Source organism: Heterocephalus glaber, unplaced genomic scaffold, assembly GCF_053883595.1.
Source record: "Heterocephalus glaber isolate CG9 unplaced genomic scaffold, H.glaber_assembly_v1.0 deba00000676, whole genome shotgun sequence".
Classification (NCBI taxonomy): domain Eukaryota; kingdom Metazoa; phylum Chordata; class Mammalia; order Rodentia; family Bathyergidae; genus Heterocephalus; species Heterocephalus glaber.
In genome coordinates, this window is record NW_028258156.1 from 8497088 (window position 1) to 8524341 (window position 27254).

General features: G+C 41.8%; 1 protein-coding gene across 4 annotated transcripts in view; it reads left to right on the forward strand.

The window, feature by feature from the left end:
• The window catches only part of Cdca7l (cell division cycle associated 7 like), a 177297-nt gene that overhangs the window by 129574 nt on the left and 20469 nt on the right, over nucleotides 1-27254 (forward strand). Inside the window, exon 1 of one of the 4 annotated variants that reach the window (XM_004839570.4) lies at nucleotides 6733-7253. The exons of 1 other annotated variant lie outside the window; for it this stretch is intronic. In XM_004839570.4, the coding sequence (XP_004839627.1) occupies nucleotides 7230-7253 (24 nt within the window). In that variant the 5' untranslated portion in view covers nucleotides 6733-7229. Of the gene's footprint in view, nucleotides 1-6732; nucleotides 7254-27254 lie in introns of those variants that run through there. 2 more of the 4 variants (XM_004839572.4, XM_004839571.4) reach the window with 2 other exon arrangements.

Here is a 27254-nt window from a genome sequence, read left to right on the forward strand (position 1 = left end):
GCAAAGGGGAAGGAAGTGGGAGGGGTAGGGGAAAGGAAAGAAGGGAATGGAATTAATATGAGAAAATGAAGAAATGGAAACAAAGCCTTTGTAGATGGGGTGGAGGGGGTTGAAGGGAGGGCAGGGGAAGGGTGAAAAATAAGAACCAAGAGAGACTATGTAAAGGTGCAAATTTCCAATGGTGAATGTCATTATATTGTATACCTGAAATGTACCAATGATTAGAATGAATAATCGATAATGCAAAATAGGAAGAAAAGATTCAAAGGGGTAGGGGTAGTGGGAGGGGCAGGGGAAAGGAAAGAAGGGAAAGGAAAAATGCTGAGAAATGGAAAAAATGGAAACAAAGTCTTTGTAAATAGGGAAGGGTGGAGGGGGTGAAGGGAGGGCTAGGAATGGGGAGAAAGTAAGAACCAAGATATATCATGTAAAGGTACAATTCCCAATGAGAAATGTAATTGTGTTGTATACCTACATTGTACCCATAAAAGAATTTAAGTAAAAAATAAATAAATAAAGATGGGCTTTGGTACAGCACAGGTGCTTGTTTATTTGTAGCTATAAATTGGGGTTTCAAGCTTAGAGATGGCAGTGACTCTGGATGTCTTCAAGAACTGTGAAGCAAGGTTGCAAGCAGCCCTGCCCCAGAGCTGGAGATGCTGAAGCAGAGCTCTCAGTACTCATGTTTTTGCTCACCTTCAGGTGTCAGTTAAAAGATCTCATGATCTCATTAAAGAAATCTGAGCACTTTTGGACAGTTGTATTCTTACCCAGAAATCAATATATTTCAAAAACTCCTGAGGTCAGCCGGTAACTTTTGCCTAAACCTTTCTCTGTGTGTTTAGAATGCTTTTTTGTTTTCTTTTTTAGGGATGAAGGGATAGAAAGCCAAAGATAAATTTATGATGTCAAGTGAATGGTTTGGTTGCATTGCTTTTCTTTCAGTTTTCACTTTCTTTTTGGTTGTAATGTACAAGCTATTTCTGTTCTCTCTGAACATGACTTTTAGCTGTGCGCAGTAGGTAGGGAGAATGGGTCAGAAATCACTAGTAAAGTAAAACTCAATGTACTATTATTATTATTATTTTGATTTCTTGTTTGATTGTTTTGATTTTATTACCATTTTGTGGACACTTGTTTCACATTTTAAGTGTGGTAGATTTCTGTCTGAGCCTTCATGTACTCCAATTTTCCTATGGGATTGCAAAAGCTATGCCTCCTTAGGCAAAAAGAAAAAAGAAAAAAAGAAAAAAGAAGGTCCCCTAATCCCTTTTCACTCCTGCGGAGAAGTGCAGTCTCCCATCTCCCATATATAAAATGCTTGACCAGTCTTCAGGGAGAAAAATGAGAGGAGAAAGGGAGTAGTAGGAGGACATGAGGACATGTAGGGAAAGAGGCAGGGGAGCTGATATATTGCTTTGCTTCAAAAACAAAAGGACCAGGGCCAGGGATTTAGCTCAGTGGTTCCAGCGCCTGCCTTGAAAGCGCAAGGTCCTGAGTTCGATCTCCATTACCAAAAAAAAAAAAAAAGGACCAAATGTAACATCATATATGTCAGTGTCCTTTATCAGCATTGCAACAGTTTACCTCTTGTTTATGACAGCAGGTTGTGCTTGGGAAATGATATTCTGTAACAAGCCTTATTTAACATGTGACCAGAGTAGCTGATTGATATGATTCACTTTGAAGTTGTTCTGAGCCCAGTTTACAATCGGTTTCATTACACAGTTTTAAGATCTGGCTTGAGTTTTGTACTGTCAGAGCTTTCCTGAGGCTGGGCTAGAGTCAGGAAGGTCAGGACCTTGTTTGGACTCAAAAGCTTAAAAGAATCCAGATAGGATAAGGACAAGTTTAGATGTAAATGCTGCTAAAGACATTATCAGACTATTTGATTTGAATAATCATCTCAGACGAATTTCACCACATTCAAGTCTAGCCTACAAGCAGATATTAGAAAAGAGAGATGGGTGGTGAGATGGGGAAACACTTGCTAAAAGTGAGCAACAAGCAGAGAAATAATCACTTTAAGAAATAAGGATTCTCATGCTGAATACAGTCAGAAAGGTGAGAAAGGACAGCTTAGTCTACTACTTAGTCCATCTACTATAGATCTGAACTCTGTGGGGTCTCCTTGAACACTTCTTCAATCCTCAAGGCTACAGTTTTGTCATCTGAAAATTGAGGATATGATCCATAACACGTGCTTGTGGCAGTGACTGTGAAATAATGTATGAAGAGGCTCTGGAACATGATGAATGTTCAATGAATGGAAGGAATGGAAGGATTACCACTATTAATACTACTTTATAGGTGTCCAACTTTGCGGCCTTCTCAAAATGTAACCCTCGATGAAGTACATGTTCATCTTTGTAAGAATACTCTTGAGGATTGTGGGAAAAGGATTGTGGGTCAAAGAACACAAAACTTTAGTTAAACAGAAAAAATAAGTACAAGAGGATCTATTTTTTGTTGTTGTTGTTGTTTTTTGGTACCGGGGATCGAACTCAAGACTTTGCACTTGTGAGGCCAGTGCCAGAACCACTGAGCTAAATCCCCAGTACACAAGAGGCTCTATTGTGGTGACTATAGTTAATACATATTAGAAAATTGCTAAGATTGCTAAGAGTAGATTTTAAGGGTTTTCATCACAAAAAGGTGAAGAGAAGTACGGGAGTTCATGCATATGATAAATAGCTTCATTCATCATTCTGTGATGAATATGTTAAAATATCACATTGTATACTATAAACATATAAAACTTTTACTTGTCAATTAAAAAATAAATAAGAATCATCCCCACCATACACAAAAAATACTGTTGGGTTGGCTTGGCACTGATGCAAGATTCCCATTGTACAGATGAGAAGCTTAAGGATTAGTCCTGAAGTTGCCCGGTTAGTGAGCAACAGACCCTGGACTACAGTCAGAGGTTCTTATGTTTGAGCCAGGATCTGAATCACCTGGACAATGGTTGCAACCCAGATAGCTGGGCCTCACCTCCACAGTTCCTGGTTCAGTACGTTTGGGGTAGGGATGAGATTGGGAATTTCTTGTCACCACTCCCGGCATACTGCCCCTGCTGGTTTTAGCTAGACCACCCTTTGCACACAACTGAACTGGGCTGGAGGAGGGGTCTTAAACCTACCTGTTTATTGGCATCACCTGGAACTTTAAGGACTAAATGAACTCCAAAATGCCTCAAGTCCACAGGCTTTCTGCTGTCACAAATGTGATTTGGCCCTATGTCTGGAATATCAGTATCTGATAATTCCAAGTGAAAAAGGATAAAGGTAACAACTGGAGATTTCACAAAGTGTGAAAGGTGATGAGTTTTTCCCCCCTCAAAACTGTATGGGCCGGGGATTTAGCTCCATGGTTCTGGCGCCTACCGTGCAAGAGCAAGGTCCCAAGTTCAATCCCCGGTACCAAAAAAACCCCCCAAAAAAACCCTGTAAAATATTTGTAGAGGCAACTATTTAGAGAAGATTTACATTTCTGAAACCCAAATTTCCATTTTATGGTCCAAGACATTCTATTGTTTCTCATATGCTGTGAATCAGGGTTAGCAAGTTACTATGATTACTGACCATACCTGAAACAAAGTTTTGTTTTTCTGTGCTGGGCATAATGACACACGCCTTGATTCAGCACTTAGGAGGCTGAAGCAGGAGTGTCACTATGATCTCGAGGCCAGCCTAGGCTACAAATGAATTCAAGACCAGCTTAAAACTAGTGAGATCCTGTTTCAAAATCTGTTTTCATCCTTTTGTTGTCAGTGCCTAATTAAAATCATTTTATGTTTTAGGCTGAATTATAAATAGCATAACATATATTACAAAAGCCAATGAAATATATATGTCATATTTGCCATTCATATAGGATCTCTAAGAAATCCCAGATGCTTTGCAAATATTATTTCATTTCTTTCCGTAGCACTACTTTTGAGGAGTAGATGTGGAACTCACTCAAATTTAGGGATATCGCTCTTTTCAAGGCTAATCACAATGAGATGGAAGTTTCAAGAGACTAAAAGATAAGAGACCAACCCAGGTGTTAAGGAGTGTAGCTGTCACTTTAATGGTCAAATGTGATGCCAAGCAGTATTCAGGTATTATCCACATTGCTTCCAGCTCTCCAACAAAAGTAGATTCTTTTCTGAGTTATCCAGAGCACCAAACTAGCAAGACTTTTTATAAAAGATCGATTTTTTTTTTTCCGGTACCAGGGATTGAACTCAAGACCTTCCATTTGTGCTCAGGTGCCAGAACCACTGAGCTAAATCCCCAACCCCTATAAAAGATGGATTGGACAGTTTATCCACAACTAAACTTTGTAGGAAGGGCAGTGCTAATTCAGAGTAGGGAGGTGTGGACTCCTTGTACAAAGCACATACTGTGGGCCAGGGCTGACATCCAATCACAACTCTCCCTCCTCATTTAAAGTAGGTTCAATGTCAGTTTTGTAGCTCAGGCAAAACTCCACCTCCGTCCTCTCCAGGTCTCAGCTGGGTCCCAGAGTTAAACTGACATGAGAGAGATTACTAGAAAATCATACACGTTTATTTCCATACAAGTTTTGGGTGGCATGGGAGTCATCCTAAGGAAATGTAGACCCTAAGATGCAATTAAAATTGAACATGTAAAAATGTGATAAGGCAAAGGGCTTTGGCTAGGGCAGTTAATTGGGTGAAGTGGCTAAAGATAATGGTGAGTTTCACAAGGTTGGTCTATTCAGATCTTCCTAGGCTTCTATTTCCTGTCTTTGATAACAATGTTGCTTTCCTTTTGGTACAAGAGGCATCTTTCCCGGGAATTTCAGCTTTCAGAAGTAGCACAAAGGTCAATATGATCTTGCATGGACTACTTTTTAAAAAATATCTTTAAGTGAAAATCATCACCATGTCAGAGCAACATATTTTGGAGTGGTATGTTCTTAACTCCTTCAGCCTTGAATCACAAATTGCTTACCTGTTCAAGATAGTTTCTTATTTTCTCATATAAACATTATAAAAGCTAGCAAGCATAGACTTGGAGACAGAGACTTGAAGGAATTTATTTGCAGTCTCTATGTTGCCTTTTTCTCTGTTGAAATATCTATAGTATTGGTTCTGTGAAGGACCCTCATTCTTGCAGTGCCTACTGGAAGTTGATGTTCACCCTTTGTTCACTCCATCAGTAGTCATTAACAAAAAGCATTATCATAGGGTGGTGTTAAAATCCATTGATTCTTTAGAAATTTTCCTGAGCAGAATGGAACCAGCCCTTGCCAACAAAATACATCATTGTGCACTCAATTATAAAATACTGTTCGAGTGCATGGGCTTTTCTGGGCACAGGAAGTAAGTTTCTGGGTTGCTACCTGAAGGCTTATGGGAGATTTCTAAATCTATAGGTTTCCAAATAATAGCTGAGCGAGGCTCCTTCAAGTGCTTTGCAAAATCTATGACCTACTTAAGATTTATATTCCACTTTAAAAAGGGATTTAAATTACAATGAAAAGAAGTAAATGCGAATAAAATCATTGAATCACGGGGTAGTGGTGGTGGGGGAGAACACCTCTAAATAAATTTTACTCAGTGTCTTGGCAGCCTACAGGAAAGAGTAAAGAAAAGGGAAAGAATGTTGCTTGTGGAAGCATAAAATATGGTTTCCAGTTTGGCAGTCTGGTGCTGTCACTTACTGGCAGGGTGGCAATAGTTTTTCTCTTAATGTACCTTAACTTCTGAGTCTTTATTCTAAAAGCGTGGATAGTAAGAATCTGCAAGAATGTTGAGAGGATTCAAGGAGATACTGTATGTGAAGGAAATTTCTATAATAAACATGAAAGTAGCTGTAATCATAATTTATATTATCCAATAAAATTTTTTTCGTAAATCAATGTTTTATTAATCTTAGCACCCCCAGAAAACATGTAACACGTGTTTGCTCAACTAAGCAAGAAAGCAAGGAGGTCACAGGTGGTTTTTCTTCAAGCTTGGGTAAATGTATGGCCAACTTCTTACACTTGGGACTGTTTCACTTTGTACTCAAGACCATAGTGCTAAGTAGGCTTTCAGCACTGACTTTAGGACCTCATTTGCCAGCCTCACCAATACCTATACTTTAGGCTGTCCACTATCTCTTTCAATTCTTCTCCCCTTGTACATGAGCTCTAAGAAGCCTTTCTTCTCCTTTGCCAAATTTACTCCGTATTTTATGCCACCTTAATTTCACTTAGTTTTTCCTGACGGCATCTAACATCACCCCACATTTGTATCAATATGCACCATCATTACTCCATTAATCATCATTAGCGGTTATGATCAGATTAATATGAATGCCATTATCAAAGTAATAAAATCACAGGATTATCACTATTATTATACTTGTAATTTATTAGCACACTTCTTTATATCATTCCGTTGGTAACTGGCTCCCAGATCACAAACTCCAACACAGCAGGGGTCGGATATTTGTTCACCCTGTTCCCAGGTCCACCCCAGTGCCTGGTAGGTGGTGGGCGCCACCCAGGAACCGTCCCGTGGGGGCGGCCTAGCTTGCCACGCTGCACGAGGCCGCCTACAGTTTCAGCGTGGGGGTTGCAGCTCCCGACCCCGGGCCTCGATAAAGAAACTTGGGTTGCCAGTTTTGCAAAGTGAAGAGAGTAACAAATGTTTTGGCAGGCGGCAGACTCCACCCCTTCACACCACTACCAAGACAAAACAAGCTCTGAAGCCGCCCTAAAATTCTTTCCCGGATCTAGGGATGCAGATTGCAGCCGAGGCTCGCGCTCCATGGCACGAGCTGGACGGAGCCCAGCAAGTCTGCGACACGCGAGCCCCAGGCGTGCCAGCTGGAGGCTGAGCCGGGACTGCCCCCTTCCCCGCCTCGCGCCGGACCGCTCCACTCCCTCCCTTCGCGGCAGGGGGGAGCCCGGCGCGCAAACCGCGGCTGCCACCGCCTGCCGTGCAGCAGCGCAGCCCAGCCTCTAGCCGCTCGGGAAGCCAAGTGCGCCGGTCACGGAGGTGGGCCAGTGACCTGCGGCTCCAGGCCCGGCGAGACGGCGCGGGCAGGCGGTGCGGCGCGATTCCCCCCGGCCTGGGCGCCGAGTGCGCCCCTCCCTGGCCCGCCCGAGTTGCGGGCGGAGCGCGCTGGCCGCACGGCCCCAGGCCATTCTCCGAGCGCCGCGCTTGTGGCCAGCCAGGCCCCCGCGACCACGTGCTAGGAGGAAGCTGGAGCTCCGTTAGGAAGATGGAGTTGGCGACTCGCTCCCAGGTGAGGGTCTGGACGGCCCTACGGCTGCTTTTCCTTAACGCCCCGATGCCGCCCTCGGCCTTGGACTGGAAACGTGGCCCTTGGCGGGGCGCTGAGCTTCGGGCGTGCTTGTCCAGTGAACGCCGGAGCGGGCGCGCCCTGCGGCGATACGCGCTGGATCCCGCCGGTCACTCGGACTCGAGGGTCTGGGCCGGGTCGAAGGGGGCGCAGACCCCAGGTGTGGGGCCTCTCCGGGGAGGTGCAGCGGGGGCGCAGCGCCTGCGTTTGCTGTGCTCCCGAGACCTGGGTGGGGGAGGGGGAGCTTTTTGGTATGGTACCTTTCTTGCAGAAATTGGCACAGCGATAAGGAAGTTTAACAAAACTGCCATTTTCTAAAAGGAAAAAAATAGCATAAAGTCAGACCAGCCCAACTTCGGTAATGGCGTTAAAAAGGAATTGCTTTTGTGTTTGTTCTAGATCTTTCACGTTTTCAAGGAATTTGTAACCACTTGCGGGGGAAATAGCAATGCCATTAGGCGAAGTTTAAAAACAAACAGCTGCAAGATTCCAAATCATAATACTCAGCACGATCCCAATTACGCATTATGGGCCTAACTAGGCTTTAAAATCCATTAACAAACACTTGAGAGTAAGTTCCCTGGACGCTGCAGTTGGTGGTGGGGATCTGAAGGTGTTTTCAAGGTGTTTTTTTCCCTCTACTTTTAAATGAACTATTTAGAATAAAACGACATTTTTATTCAGAAGAAGGCAGTAAAAAAGTTTCTTCGAAAGGACTAAAAATAATAAAAAGGGAAGGAAACAGCCACGCCGCCCGCCGGTGTGGCGTCCTGAGATGGTTTGTACGAGGGTCTCTTCTGCCTTTGGTGAGCGTCTCCATGCTTCCGCCTTCTCGTCCCTTCGTGGTTACCTTTTCCTCACCTGGGCGCTGGGGCCCGGTGAAGAGGCGGTGGCCAGGACCTAGGAGACCCCGCCTGCCCAGGCCCCTGGCACCTGGCTGGTGGCACGTTCGTCACTCATGGTCGCTTTGGCTCCTTAGTAATTTCCAAAAGCCTTCTTGAAGGTGGACACTTGAGAAAAATCTGCTGTTGTGTATGTTTGTGAGAAAGTATTGTCAAAATTCTCCAGTGGAGAGGGGTATGAAAAGCACGAACAGTAAACAACCCTAAAGGTTAGATTGTGTGTGGGCGTTTGCCTTTGCCCTTTATTGGCATCCTGTGCCTCCAGAAGTTTCGGCTTCTCCAAGATTTAAAATATAAAGAACAAAACAAAGCAAACTCAAAAGCACCTTTGGAAGGAGAGTTGGGCTGCTTGTGCATTTTATTGGAAAATGTATCATTATGTGTGCTCCTGAAACCTTTTGCTTCTGTTTGAAAGTTCTTTGCACTTCGATCACTTGGATCCCTAGTTCATGGTTTGGAAATAGCCCCAGAAGGTGTAGTTGGAAGGGAACATTTACTGTCAAAGAATGAGGCTGATTCTTTGGTAGTTCTAAATTGTTAAAACTGTTTACCACTTGGAGGCAATCCACATAAGACCAATTATGCATCAATTAGGGCAAATTAACTATATGTGAGATGGTCTTTTTTTCTTTTCTAAAGATCTAATTGGCAGCACAAGTAAGATGTGATTTTTCCAGTGTAAATGTACCTGTTTGTCATAATTTAAGTGTGAGCAGATTATATACTCTTTACGTTAGCTGAGGGTTTCTGGGGGATGAGCAGGTGACCGCATAAGCATTTAGTGGAAGTTTCAGGCACAGCAAGCTGTTAAATTTGTGTCCTCCAGGCTTATGGAAACATTTCCATCCCCTGGAAAGCACAGAGCTGCAAGGTGTTCCAGCAAAGCAGCTTAGGTGGAATGGTAGTGAGAGGGGAGGAGATGCTCACTGAACTGCTTCCGGGTCTGCTTTTCTGTGGCCCAGCAGTTGTGGGATTTGATGTCCTCAGACAGTGATCATGCCTGCTGTGGACTCTGGTCTTGCTTGGACCGACCACTTTACCTTTGTGCTTTCATGTTGAGAGACAGAAACAATACCTAGAGAAGGCAAGGGTGTGACCTTCAGCTCTCCACTGTGCTGCAGCTCCCAGGGGCTGGAGGTGGGTGCCTCCACTTCCCAGCAGATAAACTGGTAGGTCCTGAGGGCCACCAACCTCCTTTTACTCTTGTAGCTCTAGGGTGCAGGTTGGACCCTTTGAGGAGGAAATGATGCTAAATGTTTCATGAGTATGCATGAGGCTTGCTGTTGAAGGGTTAAAGGGGACTTTTTCTGGTGTTGACCTCAGGGCTACAAAGTGCACCCTTCTGAGCTGATCTCGTGGCTCTTTAAAAGGTGAGACCAGAGCCCCAGAAGCTGGTAACAGAGGGGGCTCGTTTGTGATTCTGGAAGGACTGTGATTTGCCCTTTCAATTGTATTTAAAAGGCTAATTCCCCATAGCAGTGCTGAATTCTCAGAGATAATGGCAGATCTCATCGGATACTCAGGACAAAAAACCGTGAGGTGTTACGTGATGTAAAATAATGTGCGACTGTTAAGAGTATGTTAATGAAACAGCAGTGAAACCATTTGGCTAGTAGAGTCCAAGCATATTAATTTTAAATGGCTTGAGTTTTTCTTTACTCCTTAGCCCTGTAGGAGTTATAATTTAGAATTTTTACTTCTAAGACCCAATTTTGTTTTATAAAAGACTTCCAGCTTTACTTGTGAAAGTGGAGTTAATACTCACCAAAGTCACTACTTTGTAAGAAAATATATAAATGAGACTATTTTATTGCTTTTTGTTTATGGGAAGCTGTGATTTGTGAATATTTTGAAATAGAAGTCAGAGGCATATTTGCTAAGTGTAACCAGAGTTAACACTCAGCAGCTTATCTTCTATGGTAGTAAATGCTAGCACCGTGTGTGCAGCCTTAAAATGTATCAGTGAGTCTCACTGTGCAAGAGCCAGAGTGTTCGTTCAATGAATGGTTCATCTTTTCTGCCCAGTTTGTTGTACGATTATCAGAGGACTTGCTGACTAGATTAGCTTATTAGATATTCACTTAGCACCTATTAAGTGTCAAGTGTTGTCTTGGTGGAAGAACAAAGCCATCTCTTCACCTTCCCCGATCCCCTGGCCCTCACTGCCCTCCTGCCTTTGCTGAGCTCAGCTTCTGCTCTGTGCTGCAGGCTTCTTTGTAGCCTGGCGCGTGGGGAAGTGGGAGGAGACCTTGAGAGGCCCCGCCCCACCTCCATACCTGGAAACTATCACTTCCTTTTAAAGGTCAAGCTTTGCTGTGTACTTAGAGCTATGGTTTCATCATTTCTGGAGCGCTGTGAAGCCCTTGTATTATCTACATTTTAAAGATAAGGCTAAATTGGCTAATTTGCCCAAGGCGGTTTACAGGAGCAGAGCTCAGCAAGGATTCTGTCCTCAGAAACTCTGCCTGAACCTTGGCGAGAAACTCGGGTGGCCGGATCCTGAAACTTTCCCTGAAGGAATGAGGGGAGAAATCTTTGCCTAATTTAGGGTGTGGCTGAGATGCTCAAGGATAGGGGGTGTCACTCACTCCCTTGAACCTGAGAGGCCTGGGGTCTTAGCAGCAGCAAGTCTGGTCCAGATTTTACTTCATACTTTCTGTAAATCAGTTCTTTTTTTTGGAGATGGTGGTACTGGGGTTTGAACCTGGGGCCTTCCCACTGAGCCACATCTTGATAAGTTGCCCAGGCTAGTCTTGAAGTTGAGATCCCCCTGCCTCAGCCTCCTGGAGTGCTGGGATCATAGGCATGTGCCACCGTACCTGGTTACATAGCAGTGATTTTTTCATGACTTTTAAAATTGTATAATTAATAACAAAATACCCAAATGAAAACAAAATGGTAAGCCACCATTTGCCTTCTCTGCCTCATTGTAGTATGTCCTAACATTGATAATCGGATTGCTCTTTGAATTCTGCTTTCTTTAGCACGTTACTACTATTTTTTTTTTATTGGAGGTCTTTACAGTTTTTATTTTAAATAATTATGTTTCATTGGGAGTATGTATATTTTATATATTAACTTTCTCATTGAAAAATGTTTTTTCTGCAAAAAACTGCGATACATGACCAACAGTGGAAGTGGTGTGTATCTTAGTTTTGTGGTGGAGTCCATACTGGTGGGGTTTTTTGGTTTGTTTTTCTGAGTCAGTGTGACCAACCTGCACAAATTCCCTGTAATGAATTTGTTTTAAAATTGTTTTTAATTAGTTTCTTTATAGTGCATTTTTTGTCTGATGAAAGGGAACTTCCAACACCTTGTTTTCCTAGGGCATTTCTCCTTGTGTTGTGCAAATGTTTGGGCTGAGGGAATGAAGTTTTTGTCTACCTCCAAACCAGGGGTCCTGAAGGAAGGTTTTACTGAAACCAGGAGCATTGTTTCTCAGAATTCAAAGCATCCGGAATGTTAGGGGCACAGTGGGGAGGAGGTAAGGCTTAGAGGTCTGTTCCTCGCCAGCATGTGGTGGCCTAGGGAAAGCAAGAGAACCTGGGACTATGCTGTGGCTGCACTTGGATGCCCGGGTGGGGGTGTGGGGAGTTATTGGTCTCCTTGGCTCAGAAGGTTGGGACCCATTGTGCCTAGCTTCTCTTCCTGTGTGGTGTAGTTTTTTTTTTTTTTTTTTTGGTACCTGGGAATGGAACTCAGGATCTTAGGCTTGTGAGGCAGGCAGGGTGCCACTGAGCTAAATCCCTGGCCCTTTGATTCACTTTTTAAAGAGTTGCCTATTGTCTTGGTTATTTCAGTGATAGTCCCCTAGATGACATTCCTGAAAATGTGTTTTCAGTGAAGGTTGTATGTCTAGAGGTCAAACAATAGGTTTACTCATTATAAAATGGTTTTTAGAGCAATGTATGTATTTTTTTAAATTAGAGATTTTTAAAAAAAAATTAGAGATGCAATGTATGTATTTTTGATGCAGGTGTGGGTTATAAAGGATGGGTGCAGTCTGTAAAACTTCACCAGCTCAGTACTTAACTGCAGTGAAATGTTTAAAAAGTGGCTTGTGGACTTCCTAAGGAGGAGTCCTGGAGCTTTTGCATTCTGCCAGCCGGGCTGCCAGGTATATGGGCAGCAAGGCCCTGGGGTCCTGAGTCCTGGGGTCCTTTCCGAAGACCCCCTAAGGAGGGCACAGTTGTTTGGACACCCCCCCCCCCCCATAAATCTTCACTCCAAGAGGGTCCTGTGTACCGGGAGAGGGCCTTTCATGTTTGAGCACACCTGGTCTTTTGGCATAAATCCTGGTACCCCTTGCTGGCAAACCTTCTCTGTGATGAGGCCCCAGGATTTTCTTCAGGGTAGTGACTGGTGATCCCAAATTATGTGTCAGGTAAAAATGATAATTATTCAGCCAATGGATAGAGGGACCAGCATATAGTAAGTTCAGATATTTGTTGAATAAAAATAAAAGGAGCTGGGCATTATGGTTTAGGAGGCTGATGCGGGAAGATCGCAAGTCTGAGCCCAACCTGGGCATATCAGCAGCTTTGTGAGACCCTGTCTCAAAACTAAAAAAGAAGGAGAGGAGGGCTGGGGATTTAGCTCAGTGGTGCCGCCGGCTGCCTTGAAAACGAAAGGTCCTGAGTTCAATCCCCAGTACCCCCCTCCCCCCAAAAAAAGAAAGAAAGAAAAAGGAGAGGGTTGGGGATGTAGCTCAGTGCCAAGGCCTGGGCTCAGTCTCCAGTACTGTAGGGGTGGGGGTGGGTATAGCTCGAGTGGAAGTTTGAGTTATGCTGGGCTGGAAGGAGCATCCTGTTAACAAAGCTGCTTGTTTTCTGTTGCACTAATGTGGAAGCCAGTCCATGCCTGTCCCTGAGGCCTGGAGGGATAAGCCCCCATCTGCCTACATAGGGATTTTCTCATAAATCTCCAGTTTTATCTTTCAAAGTCTCCCTGTTTTCCATTCCATTCTATGATATATTCTTATCTTAATGAAAAATGAAATTAAAAGGGACTCTTCTGGGGGAAAAAAAAATCCCTACTGCCCCACCTGTGGCCTTGAAAACCCTCTGGCTCCCACCCTGGAGAAGCATAGAATTGCCAAGTGTAAAACTGAGAAACCAGGGCCAGGGATGTAGCTCAGTGGTTCCGCTGCCTGCCTCGCAAGCTCAAGGACCCGAGTTCGATCCCCGGTACCCACCCCCCAAAAAACCCCCTGAAAAACCACAGCTATAATAACTGAAAAAGAAGAGATAGCTCCCTCCTACCCAGCTGGAATTATTTATTGAACCTCTGTGAAAGGCATTAAATGGGGATGGGGCTAGGTGTATGGAAATACCTGAGAACATTTTATTTTGTGTAAAATGTCTGCAGTGTCTTTGTTTCCATTACCATTTGTTTAAAAAGAAAAATTAAAGCTAGGAATGGTGGTGCATGCCTTGTTATTCTCCTGTAATCTCTGGGAGGCAGAGACAGGGATTGCAAGTTGGAGCCTAGTTTGGGCAGTTCAGTGAGACCCTGTCTCTGTTACCTTTCTCTTGTTGCTGAGACAAAATACCTGACACCCAAAGTTAAAGGAGGAAAGGTTCATTTAGTTCACAGTTTGTAGAAGTTTTAGTTCATTATCAGCTGGCTCCAAGGCAGGGTGGCACATGGCAGAGGCAACAGTTCAAGGAGGGGGAAGACAGCAGAAGCAAGCAAGGGACCTTAACACTTAACAGCATCTTTCTGCCCCTTTTATCTTATTCAGACTACCTAGGGCAGGTAGCACTCATACCCTTCATCCTCATGCCCTTGATTTTAGGATTGCACCATGACTCAATTCCAGCCTCACACCCTAGATTGAGCCACCTTTGAAAAAGCCCCTCCCATGACCGCATGAGGCTTTGGGGGGACATCTAGACACAAACCATAACAGACCCTGTCTCAAAATAAAGACAAAAGGAAAGAGGTTGTACCTCATTGCAAAGGCCCTGGGTTCAAGGCAATCCCCAGTACTGCCAAAAATAAAAAAAACCAAAAAGCTGTATTTAATATTTTTTCTTTCTTGCCTTCTCCCACTTTCTCTCTTTGACTCATTTCCTCACTCATGCTTTCTGTCACTGGCTTATTTTCCTGTTCTTTTTCTTTTGGGAAGTTTATTTTTCAGTAAAGTAGTTAAAGCCATGGGGTCCCTTGCAACCTTTGCCCCCCACCCCCACCCCACACGACCTTTCATGTAACACTCTCTTTACCTGACTTGGAAGTCACCCCGGCTTCCTCACACTGCCAGCGGCACACACTTGGGGAACAGTGCAGGTGGTTGTGCCCCTAACCTTCCTCCATCTAAGTGGCTGTAATTAGGCGCTGCAGAAGGATGTGCACTTGGTGAGTGTGTCATTCACTGTGGCACAGTGCCAAGAGCTGCGTGCTGTCAGCAGCCTGCAGGGCATGTCCCAGAGGTGCTTGGGGCACATTTTCCACAGTGACAGTCAGTGCTCTTTGCAGAAGTGTGTCAAGAAGGTCCCCCTGGAAGGGGTTCTGGAGCCGGCTGTGCTATGGGAAGCGCCTCCTCTCCCCAGCCATTTGAAGAGCTATTTGATGCCACTTGCTTGGAGTGAGCACCGGGACTCTTGCCTCCTTTGAAAGACAGGCACCTCCAGGCTCCTGTTTCTGCCTGGGAAGTTGCTGCCTGTCCTGCCTGCGGCTGTCTCTGCCTGCAGCTGTGCAGCCTAGGCTGCTAGCACTACCCTTGGAAGACTTCTGACCATCCCAGGGTCGCTTACCCTCCTGATGACTGATGAATCTCCTGGACTGATTTCTCTGTTCACCTTTATCACACTACATTGACACGGTCTACAGATGCTCTCACATGCTGCTGCATATAACCCATTCTTTCTTCTGATTCTTGAGGCAGGGGCTTGCTGTGTAGTGCAGGTTGGCCTTGAACCATGGTCCATTTACTTCTAGGTGGGATTCTGTAAATGCCAGCATATTATTCACTGTGCCTCATTCCCTCTGCCACTGCCTCTGCCAGCCTGGCTGCAGTGTGAGGATGGTGTGGAATAGAGCCTGTGGCTGGCCTGTGATGAACGTGTAATGTGAGCAAGGAAGAACCCTTTGCTGTTTTAAGCCATTGCTTGAGATTCGGAGTTAGGAGTTATTTGCTCCTGCTTTCTAACCTGTCATATCCTGACACACACCAAGGTGCTCTATTTCAATTTTGGATTCGCTCCATCATGTTATCATCTGGGCAACTGGGGTCATGGTGGTGGCAATGGTGATGGAGTTCCCCATGGGTTTCTTTTGATTGTTGGAGTGATAATGGTGAGGAAAATGGTGATTAAAGTGGTTTGGAGTTCAGGAATGTGAAGGAGTCCTCAAGATGAAGCAGGTTATTCTATCCTTAGTGCCAGCAGTATCTGTGGGAAATACCGACGGCAGGCTTGTCCAAGATGATAGTCTGTTAGTGTCCCGAGGAATCTTAACCATTGGCTTTACATTTCCTATTTGCTGACCTCCCTGGAGGAGGAAATAAACCAGTGTTTCCTGAGTGGCTTGGTTCGTTTCATTCCTAAGATCTTTGCCAGAATTCCAGTTCACTGGCTGCGTATCTGCTGTTGAATAGCTCTTCTAAGCCTATACAAACACATGTCTGTATTTCTTCTCACCGACATTTTCTCTTTTAAAAATAAGGTACTCTTTGGGGCCTCTTAAGTATAACCAGCTGTATAGTGAGAGCACCTTTCACCACTGTCTGCAGAGCTTTTCCATCGTTCTAGGTCCATTAAATAGTAATGCCCTAGCACCCCAACCTTCATCGTGTTTTCTGAGAATTTGACTATTTTGCATATATCATAAGTGGAATGATTTTTGTCCTTTTGTGACGGGCTCATTTCACTTTCCATCGTGTTTTCAAAGGTCATCTGTGTTGTAGTATGTCAGAATTTTATTCCTTTTCAAGGCTGAATAATACTTATAGGTACATATCACTTTTTAATCCATTCGTCAGTGGCCATTGTGGTGGTTTCCTCCTTTTAGGTGTTGTGACTAATGCTTTGACATACAATGAGTAAACATTGGTATACAGATTTCTGCAGGAGTGTCTCCTTTCAGTTCTTTTGATTTTCTACCTAAAAGGGCATTTGCAGAGCCATGAGGTAATAGAAGATTGGACTTTTTGAGAAATCATTATACTGCTTGGCACAGTAGTTGTATCATTTTTATATTCTCACCAGCATTGTACAAGGGTTCTGAGTTTTTTCATCTCTTTGCCAGCTCTAGTTACTTGTTTTGTTTTTTTGTAGTGGCCATTCTACATGTGATGTGGTATCTCATTGCGGTTTTCACTTGCATTTCCTAGATAATTATTGATGTTAAGCATCTTCATGTGCTCGTTGGCCACCTGTATAACTGCTTTGAAGAAATGTTAATATAAATTTAAGTCATTTGCCCATTTCTTTTTTAATTAAATTTTTAATTATTTTATTTTTGCATGTGCTGGGAATTAAACCCAAGGCTTTGCACATGCTAGGCAAGCACTCTGTCACTTGAGCTATGTCCTCAGGCTTTCTTTTTTGAGAGACATGATCCTACTAGGTTTCCTAGGCTGGCCTTGAACTTGCAATCCTGCCTCAGCCTCCCGAGTAGCTGGGGTTACAAGCATGTACTACCATGCCTGGCTGCCAATTCATTAAGTTTTTAGTAGTTAATGAGTTAGTTATGTATTCTGGACATTAATCCCTTATCAGATACCTAATTTGCAAATATTTTGTCAGTTTCCTTTTCACTATATAGTGTTCTTTGCATAAACCTTTAAATTTTGATGAAGTTCAATTTATCTTTTTGTTGTTATTGTTGTATAGGGGAAATCATTGCCAAATCGAGTGTCATGAAGCTTTTCCCCTTGTTTTCTTCTAAGAGTTTTATAGTTTTAGCTCTTTTTGTTTTAGTTTTGTGAGTCAGTGTCTCTTATGTAGTTCAGGCTGGCCTTGAACTTGGTGTGTAGCCCAGGTTGGCCTTGAACTTGCAGTGATCCTCCTGCCTCAGCCTCCTCATTGCTGGGATTATAGAGATGAATCACCATGCCCGGCCATAGTTTTAGCTCTTACACTTAGGCCTTTCTGCTATTTATAATGTTTTCATAGCTGGTTTAAGGTAAGGGCCAACATTATGCTCCTGCAAAATGTGGATACATGCAGTTTATCCAGTGCTGTTGGTTGAAAAGTGTCTTTTCCCCATTGAATGAATGGTCTTGCTGCTCTTGTCACAAATCACTTCACTACATAATGCAAGGGGTTATTTCTGTTTTCGTGTCGGGACCACACTGGTTGGATTACTGCAGTTTTTATGGTAAGTACTGAAGTCAAAGTGTGAGTCATTTAATGCTGCAGTACTCTCCCACCCTGAGATTGTTTAGGTTATTTAGGATCCTTTGAGGTTCCATAAGCATTTTAGGTTGGGGTCAGTGCTGGGATTTTGATTGGAAGTTCATTGACTCCATAGATTGTTTTGGGTAATATGGCCATCCTAACAGTATTATCTTTCAATTCATGACACGGAGTGTCTTTCCATTTGTTATGTTGTCCTTAATTTTTCAGTGATGTTTTGTAGTTTTCAGTATATGAGACTTCTATGTCATTGGATAAGTTTATTCCTAAGTAGTTTACTCTTTCTGATGCCATTATGAATGGAATTTTAAAATTTCCTTTTCAGATTGTTAATGTAGAACTGGAGTTGAATTTTGTTTTGATTTTATTTACTGTGGTGTTGAATTTGTTAATTAGCACTAACTACCTTCTTATGGAATCTCTAGGATTCTCTATATATACAGTGGTGTCATTTCCTAACAGATGGCTTTTACTTCTTCCACTCCAAGATGGATGCCCATTGTGTCTTTCTTAACTGATTTTTCTAGCTAGAGCTTCCAGTACTGTGTTAATAGAAATGTTGAAAGTGGGCATACTTGTTTCTGAGCAGAAGGAAAGAGCTTTCAGTCTTTCAGTCACCACTGAGTATGGTAGTTCAGGGTTAAATAATGTTGAAGGTTTTCCTCCATTCTTATTGAGTACTTTTAATTATGAAAGGGTGCTGAATTTTGTCAAATTTTTTTTTTCTGCATCAATTGAGATTATTTTTTCTGTAATATGACATACATGCATTAATTGATTTTTATATTTGGAGCCCTCTTGAACTGCAGGAATAAATTCTACTTGGTCTTCTTATACAATCCTTTTGCTGTACCATCAGATTTGACATGGCTGGTCTTTTCTGTTGAGGACTTTGCCTCAGTATTCATAAAAGATATTGCTCTGGGCCGGGGATTTAGCCCAGTGCTTCAGGTGCCTGCCTTGCAAGTGCAAGGTCCGATGTTTGATCCCCTGTATGAGGAAAAAAAAAAAAAAAAGATATTGCTCTATAGTTTTCTTCTAAGGTATCTGGCTTTGATATCGAGAGTAAAGCTAGCCTCATAGAAATTAGGAAATGTTACCTTCTCTTCAGGTTCTTTGGAATAGTTTGAGGGAGAATGGTGTTAGTTCTTTAAATGTTTGATGGTGTTCACTAGTGAGGCCATACTGTGTTGGAGGGGTTTTTGATTAATTCAAATCCTTACTAGCTGTAGGTCTATTCAGATCTTCTGTTTCTTAATAATTCTTCTCAGTCTTCGTAGGTTGTATATCCATTTCATCTATATAATCTAATTTGTTGGCATGAGTCATTTGTAGTACTTTTAAAAAATTCTGTATTGTTCTGTTTCATTTCCTAGTCGTAATTTGAGTTTTTTCTTTTCTTAGTCAAAGTAGCTGAAAGTTTAATTTTGTTAATATTTTAAAAGAACTGACTTTCAGTTTTACTGATTTTTTATTAGTCTATTTTATTTCTCCTGTGATTTTGTAAAAATTTTCTTCTTTTTGCAAGTTTTGGGTTTAGTGTTTTTCAATATGTAGAGTTAGTCTGAGCACTTCTTTCAATATAAGCATTTACAGTTGTAAATTTCCTTCTCAGCACAGCTATCCCATATTTTGTTAGGACATTTGTTTGGTACATTTTGTTTCCATTTGCCTTACATGTTGAGTATCACTCAAATTGCTTGGTAACAAAAGAGATTTTGGAATATTTGCATATGCATAAAGAGATATCTTAAGGATAAGACCCAAGTCTAAACATGAAATTTATTTATATTTTATATATACTATATGTAGATAGGCTGAAAGTAATTTTATACATATTTTAAATAATTTTGTGCTTGAAGCAAAGTTTAATGGTGTAGAATTTTCCACTTGAAGTGCCATTTTAGCACTCAAAGTTTCAAATTCTGAAACATTTTGGATTTCATATGCTTTAATTGGATGCTGAACCTGTATTTTCAAGTTATCTCATGTGATTTCTTCTCAGACTCATGGTTGAGTGTATTGTTTAATTTCCACATTATTTTGATTCTTTTTTTTCCGGTACCATGGATCGAACTCAGGACTTTGCGCTTGCCAGGCAGGCATGGCACCACTGAGCTAAATCTCTGGCCCCTCCACATTGTTTTGAACTTTCCAGTTTTGCTTCTGTTGATTTCTAGTTTAATTCTGTTGATCAGGAAAGATAGTTTGTATGATGTCAGTCATTTAAAATGTATTCATACTTGTTTTGTGGCTTAGTATACAGTTTGTCTTGGATAATTATGTGTACTTGAGGAAAATGTGTGCTGTTGGATAGAGCACTCTATATATGTCTATTAGATAGGTTGATTGATTGTGTTATTTAAGTTGTGTCCTTATAGCTGTTTGGTGGTTCTGTTACTGACAGTGAAGTGCTGAAGTCTCTATTATGAAACTTTCTTCAATTCTGTCAGTGTTTGCTTCATGTGTTTTGGAGCTTTGATTTTTGGTGCATATATTGAAAAATGTTCTAACTTTTGGTGAATTGACCCTTTTATCCGACAGTAATGCCTTTGTCTTTCATAATAGCTGTTTACTGTTTACTTAACATTGTCTGATTTTAGTCATTCTTTTTCTGTCCTTCCACTTTTTTTCATGAAGTCCAGTTTGCATATTTTTTGCATTTTTTTTTTTTGGTACCAGGGATCGAACTCCGTCCTTGCGCTTGCTAGGCAGGCAGCGGAACCACTGAGCTAAATCCCTGGCCCATGGCTGAAGACTTTCAAAAAACATTTTTAGCCTCTTCTGTGCTGCCTACTCAATGAATTTTCATTGTTTTACTGTTTTATCAGTGTGACTTGGTATATTTTATTGTATATGACTTTCAGTAATGTTGATAATTGGTCAGATTTTTGGCAGATCTTTGTCTCAACTTTTTTTTTTCCTTTCTAAATTTTGTTTCCATTTAAGTAAGAAGCTTTAAATTGCTATGGGGTCAGTGAGACACTTTTCCATTTTAATATTCTTTTTTGGTACTGGGGATCGAACTTGGGACCTTGCGCTTGCGAGGCAGACACTGGAACCACTGAGCTAAATCCCGGCATTTTAATATTCTTAATACTGAAGGTTAAAGTCCTTCCTGTTCAGAGACCAGGTGCGCATTTTGTACATTAAGTATTCTTTTTGTTTGTTTCCCATTTAACTGATCATCTGATTTGTACTATGAGGAGAGAAGCAGAATTGATTTTTTATACCCTCAGCTGGTTTTGCCAGCATCATTGAATGGCAGACCTTTTCTTTCCCTTGATTTGTGGTATTTCCATTATCACAGTTTAATTTTATGTGCTAGGACCCATTTCCAGGCCATTTAAATTGTATAGCTCTTTCTGCTTTTTTTTTTTCTTTCTTAACTAAGGCTTAATGTGACACAGTAAAATTCACCTTTTTGTTGGGCATGGTGGCACATACCTGTTACTCTAGCTACTGGGGAAGCTGAGGCAGGAGGGTGGCAAGCTAGCCATTTCAAAATAAAATTTAACGAATGTCAGTAGAGTGCTTTACTAGCATGTGCAAGCTCTGGGTTTAATCTTCATTCTGCCAAAAACCAAAACCGAACCCCTTTTTAAGCATTCAGTCCTAAGTTTTAATGTGCCTGCAGCTGTGTAATTGGCACCTTGTTCAATTCTGTTTCCTGTTCCTTTCCTTCTTTGTAGTCAACCCCCCACCTCTAGCCCCAGGCAATCACTGATGTGTTTTCTTTGTAGTTTTGGCTTCTTCCCAAATGGCCTAGAAGTGGAGTTTACACTATATATTCTTTTTCTCTTGGGGTAATTAATGCATTTGAGATTTCTCCAAGGTGTGTGTCAGCACCTCATTGTTTGTGGAATGGTACCCACGTAAACAAAGTCGTAAACTGCCTTTAGTTTGTCCATTCCCTAGTTGATTTGGATTATTTACTGGTTTTTGAATAATACTGATACATAGAAGTTTTATTTGTGCATATTTGTGAGGCATAATACATTCACTTTGGGCAATTTATATATGTATCTATCCTATCTTGATCATTTTCTATCCTGCATACAGGTTTTGTGTGAGCCCAAGTTTTCCTTCACGTAGGTAAACACCTAGGTATGGGTGCTGCTGGGTGTATGATAAGTGAATGTTGAACTCTACAAGAAATTGCCAAGTTGCTTTTCAGAGTGGCCCTATCATTTTGATTTCAGTCAGTAATGTGAGTACTGGTTGCTCCACATGCGGTCAGCCTTCGGTCTGTTTTTGAAGCCATTCTGATAGCTATATAGTTGTATCTTATGATTTTAATTTGCGTTCACCTGGTGGTTAAGGGTGTCGAACATCGTTTCATGTACTACTTACCTCCTATCCATTTGTCTTTGGTGAGGTATCTGCTCAAACTTGTTGCCCACTTTTTATTTGGGCAGTTTTTTTATTACTGAATTTTGAGTGTTCTTTATACATTCTGTGTACCAGTCCTTGGTCAGATACATAATTTGCAGATATTTTCTCCCAGTATGTGGTTTAAAAAATTTATTTTCCTTAGCTTTTTTTGAAGAGCAGATGTTCTTTTGTAATTTATAAAGCATAGATTGTGTTTCTGATGAGTCTTAGAAGTTCTTTGCCTAAGTCAAGTTCACAGAGATTTTCTCCTGAAGTTTTACAGCTGTAGATTCTTTCCTTTTTCTTTGGAATACATTCTTACTGTTTCCAGGCTGGCGTCAAGAAGTCCTCCTGCCTCAGCCTCCTGGGTAGCTGGGACTACGTAGTATATGCCACAGAACCTGGCTTAATAATGTTAGGGCTTATTTTCAGGTCTGTGATCCATTTCCAGGTCTTATAAGTAAAGCAAGATGTATATGTTTGTTATGGGCCAACCAGCATATTTGTAGAAGATGAAAGAAGTGACTGTTTATGGCAGAAAGTGACGTTAAAAGCTCCCTTTGTGGTGGTGGGTTGGAGGGGAAGCTGAAACAGTGCTTTTCTCTGTGTACAGGGCTCCTTTCATAGAGCCAGACAGTGCGGCCTGCATGTTCTGCAGTCGCTGCTGTCCGATTGCTTTCAGAACACTTGCTAAGTGTGCATGGCTCCTTAGGGCTTGAAATGCAACTTGTTTCCAGCTGAAATATATGCCTAATATTCCTGTAGTAAAAAGCATTTCCTGAAATTTTATCAACCTGGCTTTGAAAGAGAATATTTTTTCCCTTCAGAATTAATAGATGATAAATATGTTCCTCCTGGCTGGAAGGTGGTATTTTTTTTTTAACCCAGAAAGGATGAATTTAGATATCATTAAGATATAGAAAAGCTTTTAATTAAAAAATAATACTTAATTTTTCAATATAAAAATTTAAATTCACCATGCCTCACATTATCTTTTCTTCAAAGGTAGATACTTGATTGGAAACCAGCTGGCAGTTTGAGGCATCCCTTTACAGCTTATTAGTTTTTTTATGGAGTTTTAATGAGAACTTGGGATAGCAGAGGTCAGAGTGATTCTGAAGCCTCCGAACCTTGCTTGGCAGGTTATTCGGGAAATGCTGGGAAGGTACTGACCCTGAGAAGCTGGCAGCAACTCGGCAGGATTCATATTTTGTTAGTACAGCTTTGTTGCATTCTTGCCAAGTATGGTTCTGAGAACAGCTCTGTCTGGTATCCTCTCAGGAAACGTATGCATTTAGGAGTGGGTCCCTATGTTGGAGGTGTGGCTGTGTGGACACTAAAAGTGAGTCTTTGGCCTATGTGCTGATAACCTGTCCCTGTGCTAGGCAGGAGGGTGGGTTCTCAAACCACACGGTGCTGAAGTGTCCATAGCATTAGAACTGACTCCTTCTGTTCTGTCTGTTTGGGAAAGATTGCATTTATATGAGGAAGGAAAAATTTCCCCTTCCCCTTTTTGCACTGCTAGGGATTGAAAACCCAGGGCTGAACAGTGCCTGGTACATGCTAGGCAGGTGCTCTACCACTGAATCACACTTCCAGCCTTTGAAATTTTTTTGGGGTGGCAGTCTCACTGTTCAGGCTGGGCTTGAGCTTGTGACCCTCCTGCCTCAGCCTCCTGAGTAGCTGGGATTATAGCTGTGCACTGTTGCGCCCATCTCCCATATTTTTTAATTGTCACTTTAAATTTGTCTTTTATAACTTCTTAAAAGTGTTGTAACATACACAAAACATAACACTTGCGTTGTTAGCCATTTTTAAGCATACAGCAATGTCAGGTATACCTGTGTTTTAGATTGGTGTGTGGCCCATCTCTATTATTCTTTTTACCTTGTGCAACTAAAACTATTCAATCATTCTTGCTGTGTCAATGAACTTGATCACTCTAGATGCCTCATATAAGTAGGGTCATACGGAATTTGTCTTTTGCGGTTGGCTTGTTTCACTTAGCATAAAGCCCTCAAGGCCCATCCGTGTTGTAGCAGGTGTTAGATAGAATATGCTTCTTTTTAAGGCTGTGTGTAGTTAGCATTGTGTTTATCCATTCACCGATGGGCAGATGATTGGACAGATTTTGGATATTATGAATAATGCTGCTTTGAATAAGGCAGAGGTTCTTTTCTCTTTAAACTTTTCCTTTTTCTTCTTTCCTTAACGTTACCATTCCCACTACTGTTGCTACCAGGCACTAATAATACTTGAAACTTTGGCATTTACAGTTTGCTTGGAATTCCATAATGCACTGGGAGTTGTGCTGTGCTGGGGGTTTTCTCCTGTAGATGTTTGGTCCTGCCACCAGATTCTCAGCTTCCTTGGGAACGTGGAAGTGCAGGCACTTGGGACCCAGCTCCTCCTGCACAGTAGGGGCTGGCTAGAGTGGAGAAGTAGCTTCCCTCCATCCTGTGTTGGCTCACACCTGACCTGCTGACCTCCTTACTCGCCTGCTTGCTCCCAAAGCCCGCTGAATTTCAGCGTCTATTCCCAAGGTAATTTATGTGGCTTAAAGGTGAAATCTGCGATCCTTTGCAGAAAGCAGCTATGTGACTATGTTGTATGTAGATGTCCTGACATTCTGCTTGAAAATTCTCGATTCCTCTTGCATAGTGTCACAGCATGTGTCTTTTGACCCAGTCCACCTTTGCTAGGAAAACAAGACCTTTCCTAGGAAAAAGACTGTAAAATCAGATACATTACATGCTTTCTGCGAGGATTTATAGATAATCTGCTGTAAGTTAGGCGTTGTGTGAAGTGCTCAGGGATTCCATCCTGCTGCCTGTGTCTTGTCAGGGGGTTGAATCCTGGTTCACACTTGACCTTTGATGGTATTTGTGCTGTTAGGTCCAACGAGCACAGAGTGAACAAACAAATACGAGCCAGTGAACACCTCAGAGTTAGGAATGGCATAAATGTATCTGGATTTTTCAAAAGTATTATGAGTCATGAAACAGTCTTCATTTTCAGGAGATTTCCTTGATTTTGTTTTGGCTAATTGGGTTGCATTTATCCTAGTTCTGTGTAAGTTTGACTGATGTACATATCATCCACTGGTTTGGAAATAGTTGTATTTTGGTCCTCAATTCTTGCTTTAATGTTCTTTTTTGGGATTTCGTTTTTTTAGTGTATGTGCTGCAGAAGTGAGCACGTCTTTTGGGGATTCTTAGGACTGATATTGTTGTAATCAAGTGGAACATAAACTTTGAAGGAAAAAAGTCAGCTGCTCCCTATCCAGACTGCATAGCTCCCCATTGGATCACTGCTGAGTGGCACAGGAGTGTGACAGATCTCAGGTTTCACGTGTTGATACATTGTCAAATAGCTATGTTAGGAGGATTTCCCTTTTTTAACCAGGTCTCTGCCATAGAAATCTTGCCCCTTTGTTGCATCTGTTAAGTTAAATGGTCTGTGGCATTGAGGACTCTAGGATATTTTACAGAGAATTTTGCTAAACCCTGGGGCTTGGGATGGACCTGAAATTCTTTTAATACCTTTTGAAGTTCAGAGCCCTGAACACACTGACAACACAAAGAGCATTTTTGAAAGCATGCTCTTTCCTTTTGTTCTAATCGGTAATTACAGCCCGGATGGCTCCTTGGGAGCAGATGCAGGAGGAGGAATGAGTTGGCTGACACAGCGGCAGGCATCACAGTAGCCCAGGGCTGTGCACTGTGGTGCAGGGCTAATGCAGTGGCTGCTGGAAGCAATTTATTCCTGTCTTGGAGCCTCTCTGTTCCCTGTGTGTACTTCCATTAAATCCATGCATGGAGTGCACCTCCAGGAGGCATTGATGTTAAAGCAAGAGTACTCAGGCAGAGCCTTTTGCCTTGTAAAATGGTGAAAAATCAAAAAGAAAGACTGAAAGTGACACACTGTCTCTTCTGCTTCAGGGACTGATCTCAGTGTCGATATATTAAATATAACGTATTTTTCTAAAACTTTTTGGTACTACTGGGGACTGAACTTGAGGTGTTCTACCACTGAACTACATCCCTAGCCTTATTATTATTATTATTATTATTATTATTTATTTTTTATTTTTTGGAGACAGGATCTTGCTAACTTGCCCAGGTGGGATTTAAATTTGTAATCCCCCTTCCTCAGCCTCCCAAAGTGCTGGGATTACAGGGATGCACCACCACACCTGGCTCACACTTTTGCAAATATTGTATTTCTCCAGCATAAATGTTGACTTGGAGTATGAGTTCTATGGCTGAGCAATAAAAGATGTTTTCAAAATGATAAGGGTGGCTGACACTGTTTAATTACCTCTTGGTGAAGTTTTAAGTTTTCCTTCAAAACCATGTCAGAGTTAGACTTAAGTGTTCTGTTTTCCTTGTTGATGATTTTATTAGATGACAAGAAAGTGTTTCCTTTAATCCTCTAATATCATTGAATATCATCTAATACCATAGTCTTTGGATTTAAGTTCTCTAAAAACGTTAAACTTCCTGTGATTGAACTATTAATTTTTAATCAATTTTAAGCAAGAAACGTTAAAAGTACTAAAAAAATAAGTGGATCAGGGATTAGTAATTTCTCAATAGGAACAAAGTATAAAATTCACAGAGAATTCAAAGAATACAAGTAGTTTTAGAATACACAAATCTGTGCCTGCACCACAGTCCAAGTAGGCTGCAGGGATCCCCCTGCCCCTGAGGCTCTTAGTGGTTGATGAGGGCAAATTTATTGTCATGATGATATTCAGGAATTAGTTGCATTTTTTGTTGTGTTGATATTTGCATTGATTGTGCAAAAAGCGAAAGTAGAGAAAACTCCTGGCCTTTGACATGAGTCAAGGTTATGGCAGTAAACTCTCCTAGTAGTCATTTCATTAGTCACCTCCACACACTCAGTTTAAAAAGGAAATGTCAGTTTTACATAAGACTGTTCTAATGATGGAGTAAAAATTATTATTATTTTATTTTTTTTGGACAAGGCAGGTGGCGGTACCACTGAGCTAAATCCCCGGCCCGGCCCTTACTGTTCTTAAGTCTTGACCCTTGAGGGCTTTTTTTTTTTTTTTTGGTACTGGGGATCTAACCCACAGGTGCTCTGCCAATGAGCTATGTCCCCAGACCCTTCTATTTTAAATTTTGAGACAAGGTCTTGTCAAATTATTAAATTGCCCAAGTGGGACTTGAACTCCCAAAGTACTGGGGTTACAGGCATGTGCCATCGCATCTGGCTGGCAGGAGGACCTTACTTTTTAATATACTCTGAAGAGAAAATGGAAAAATAGGAACAAAATCTTT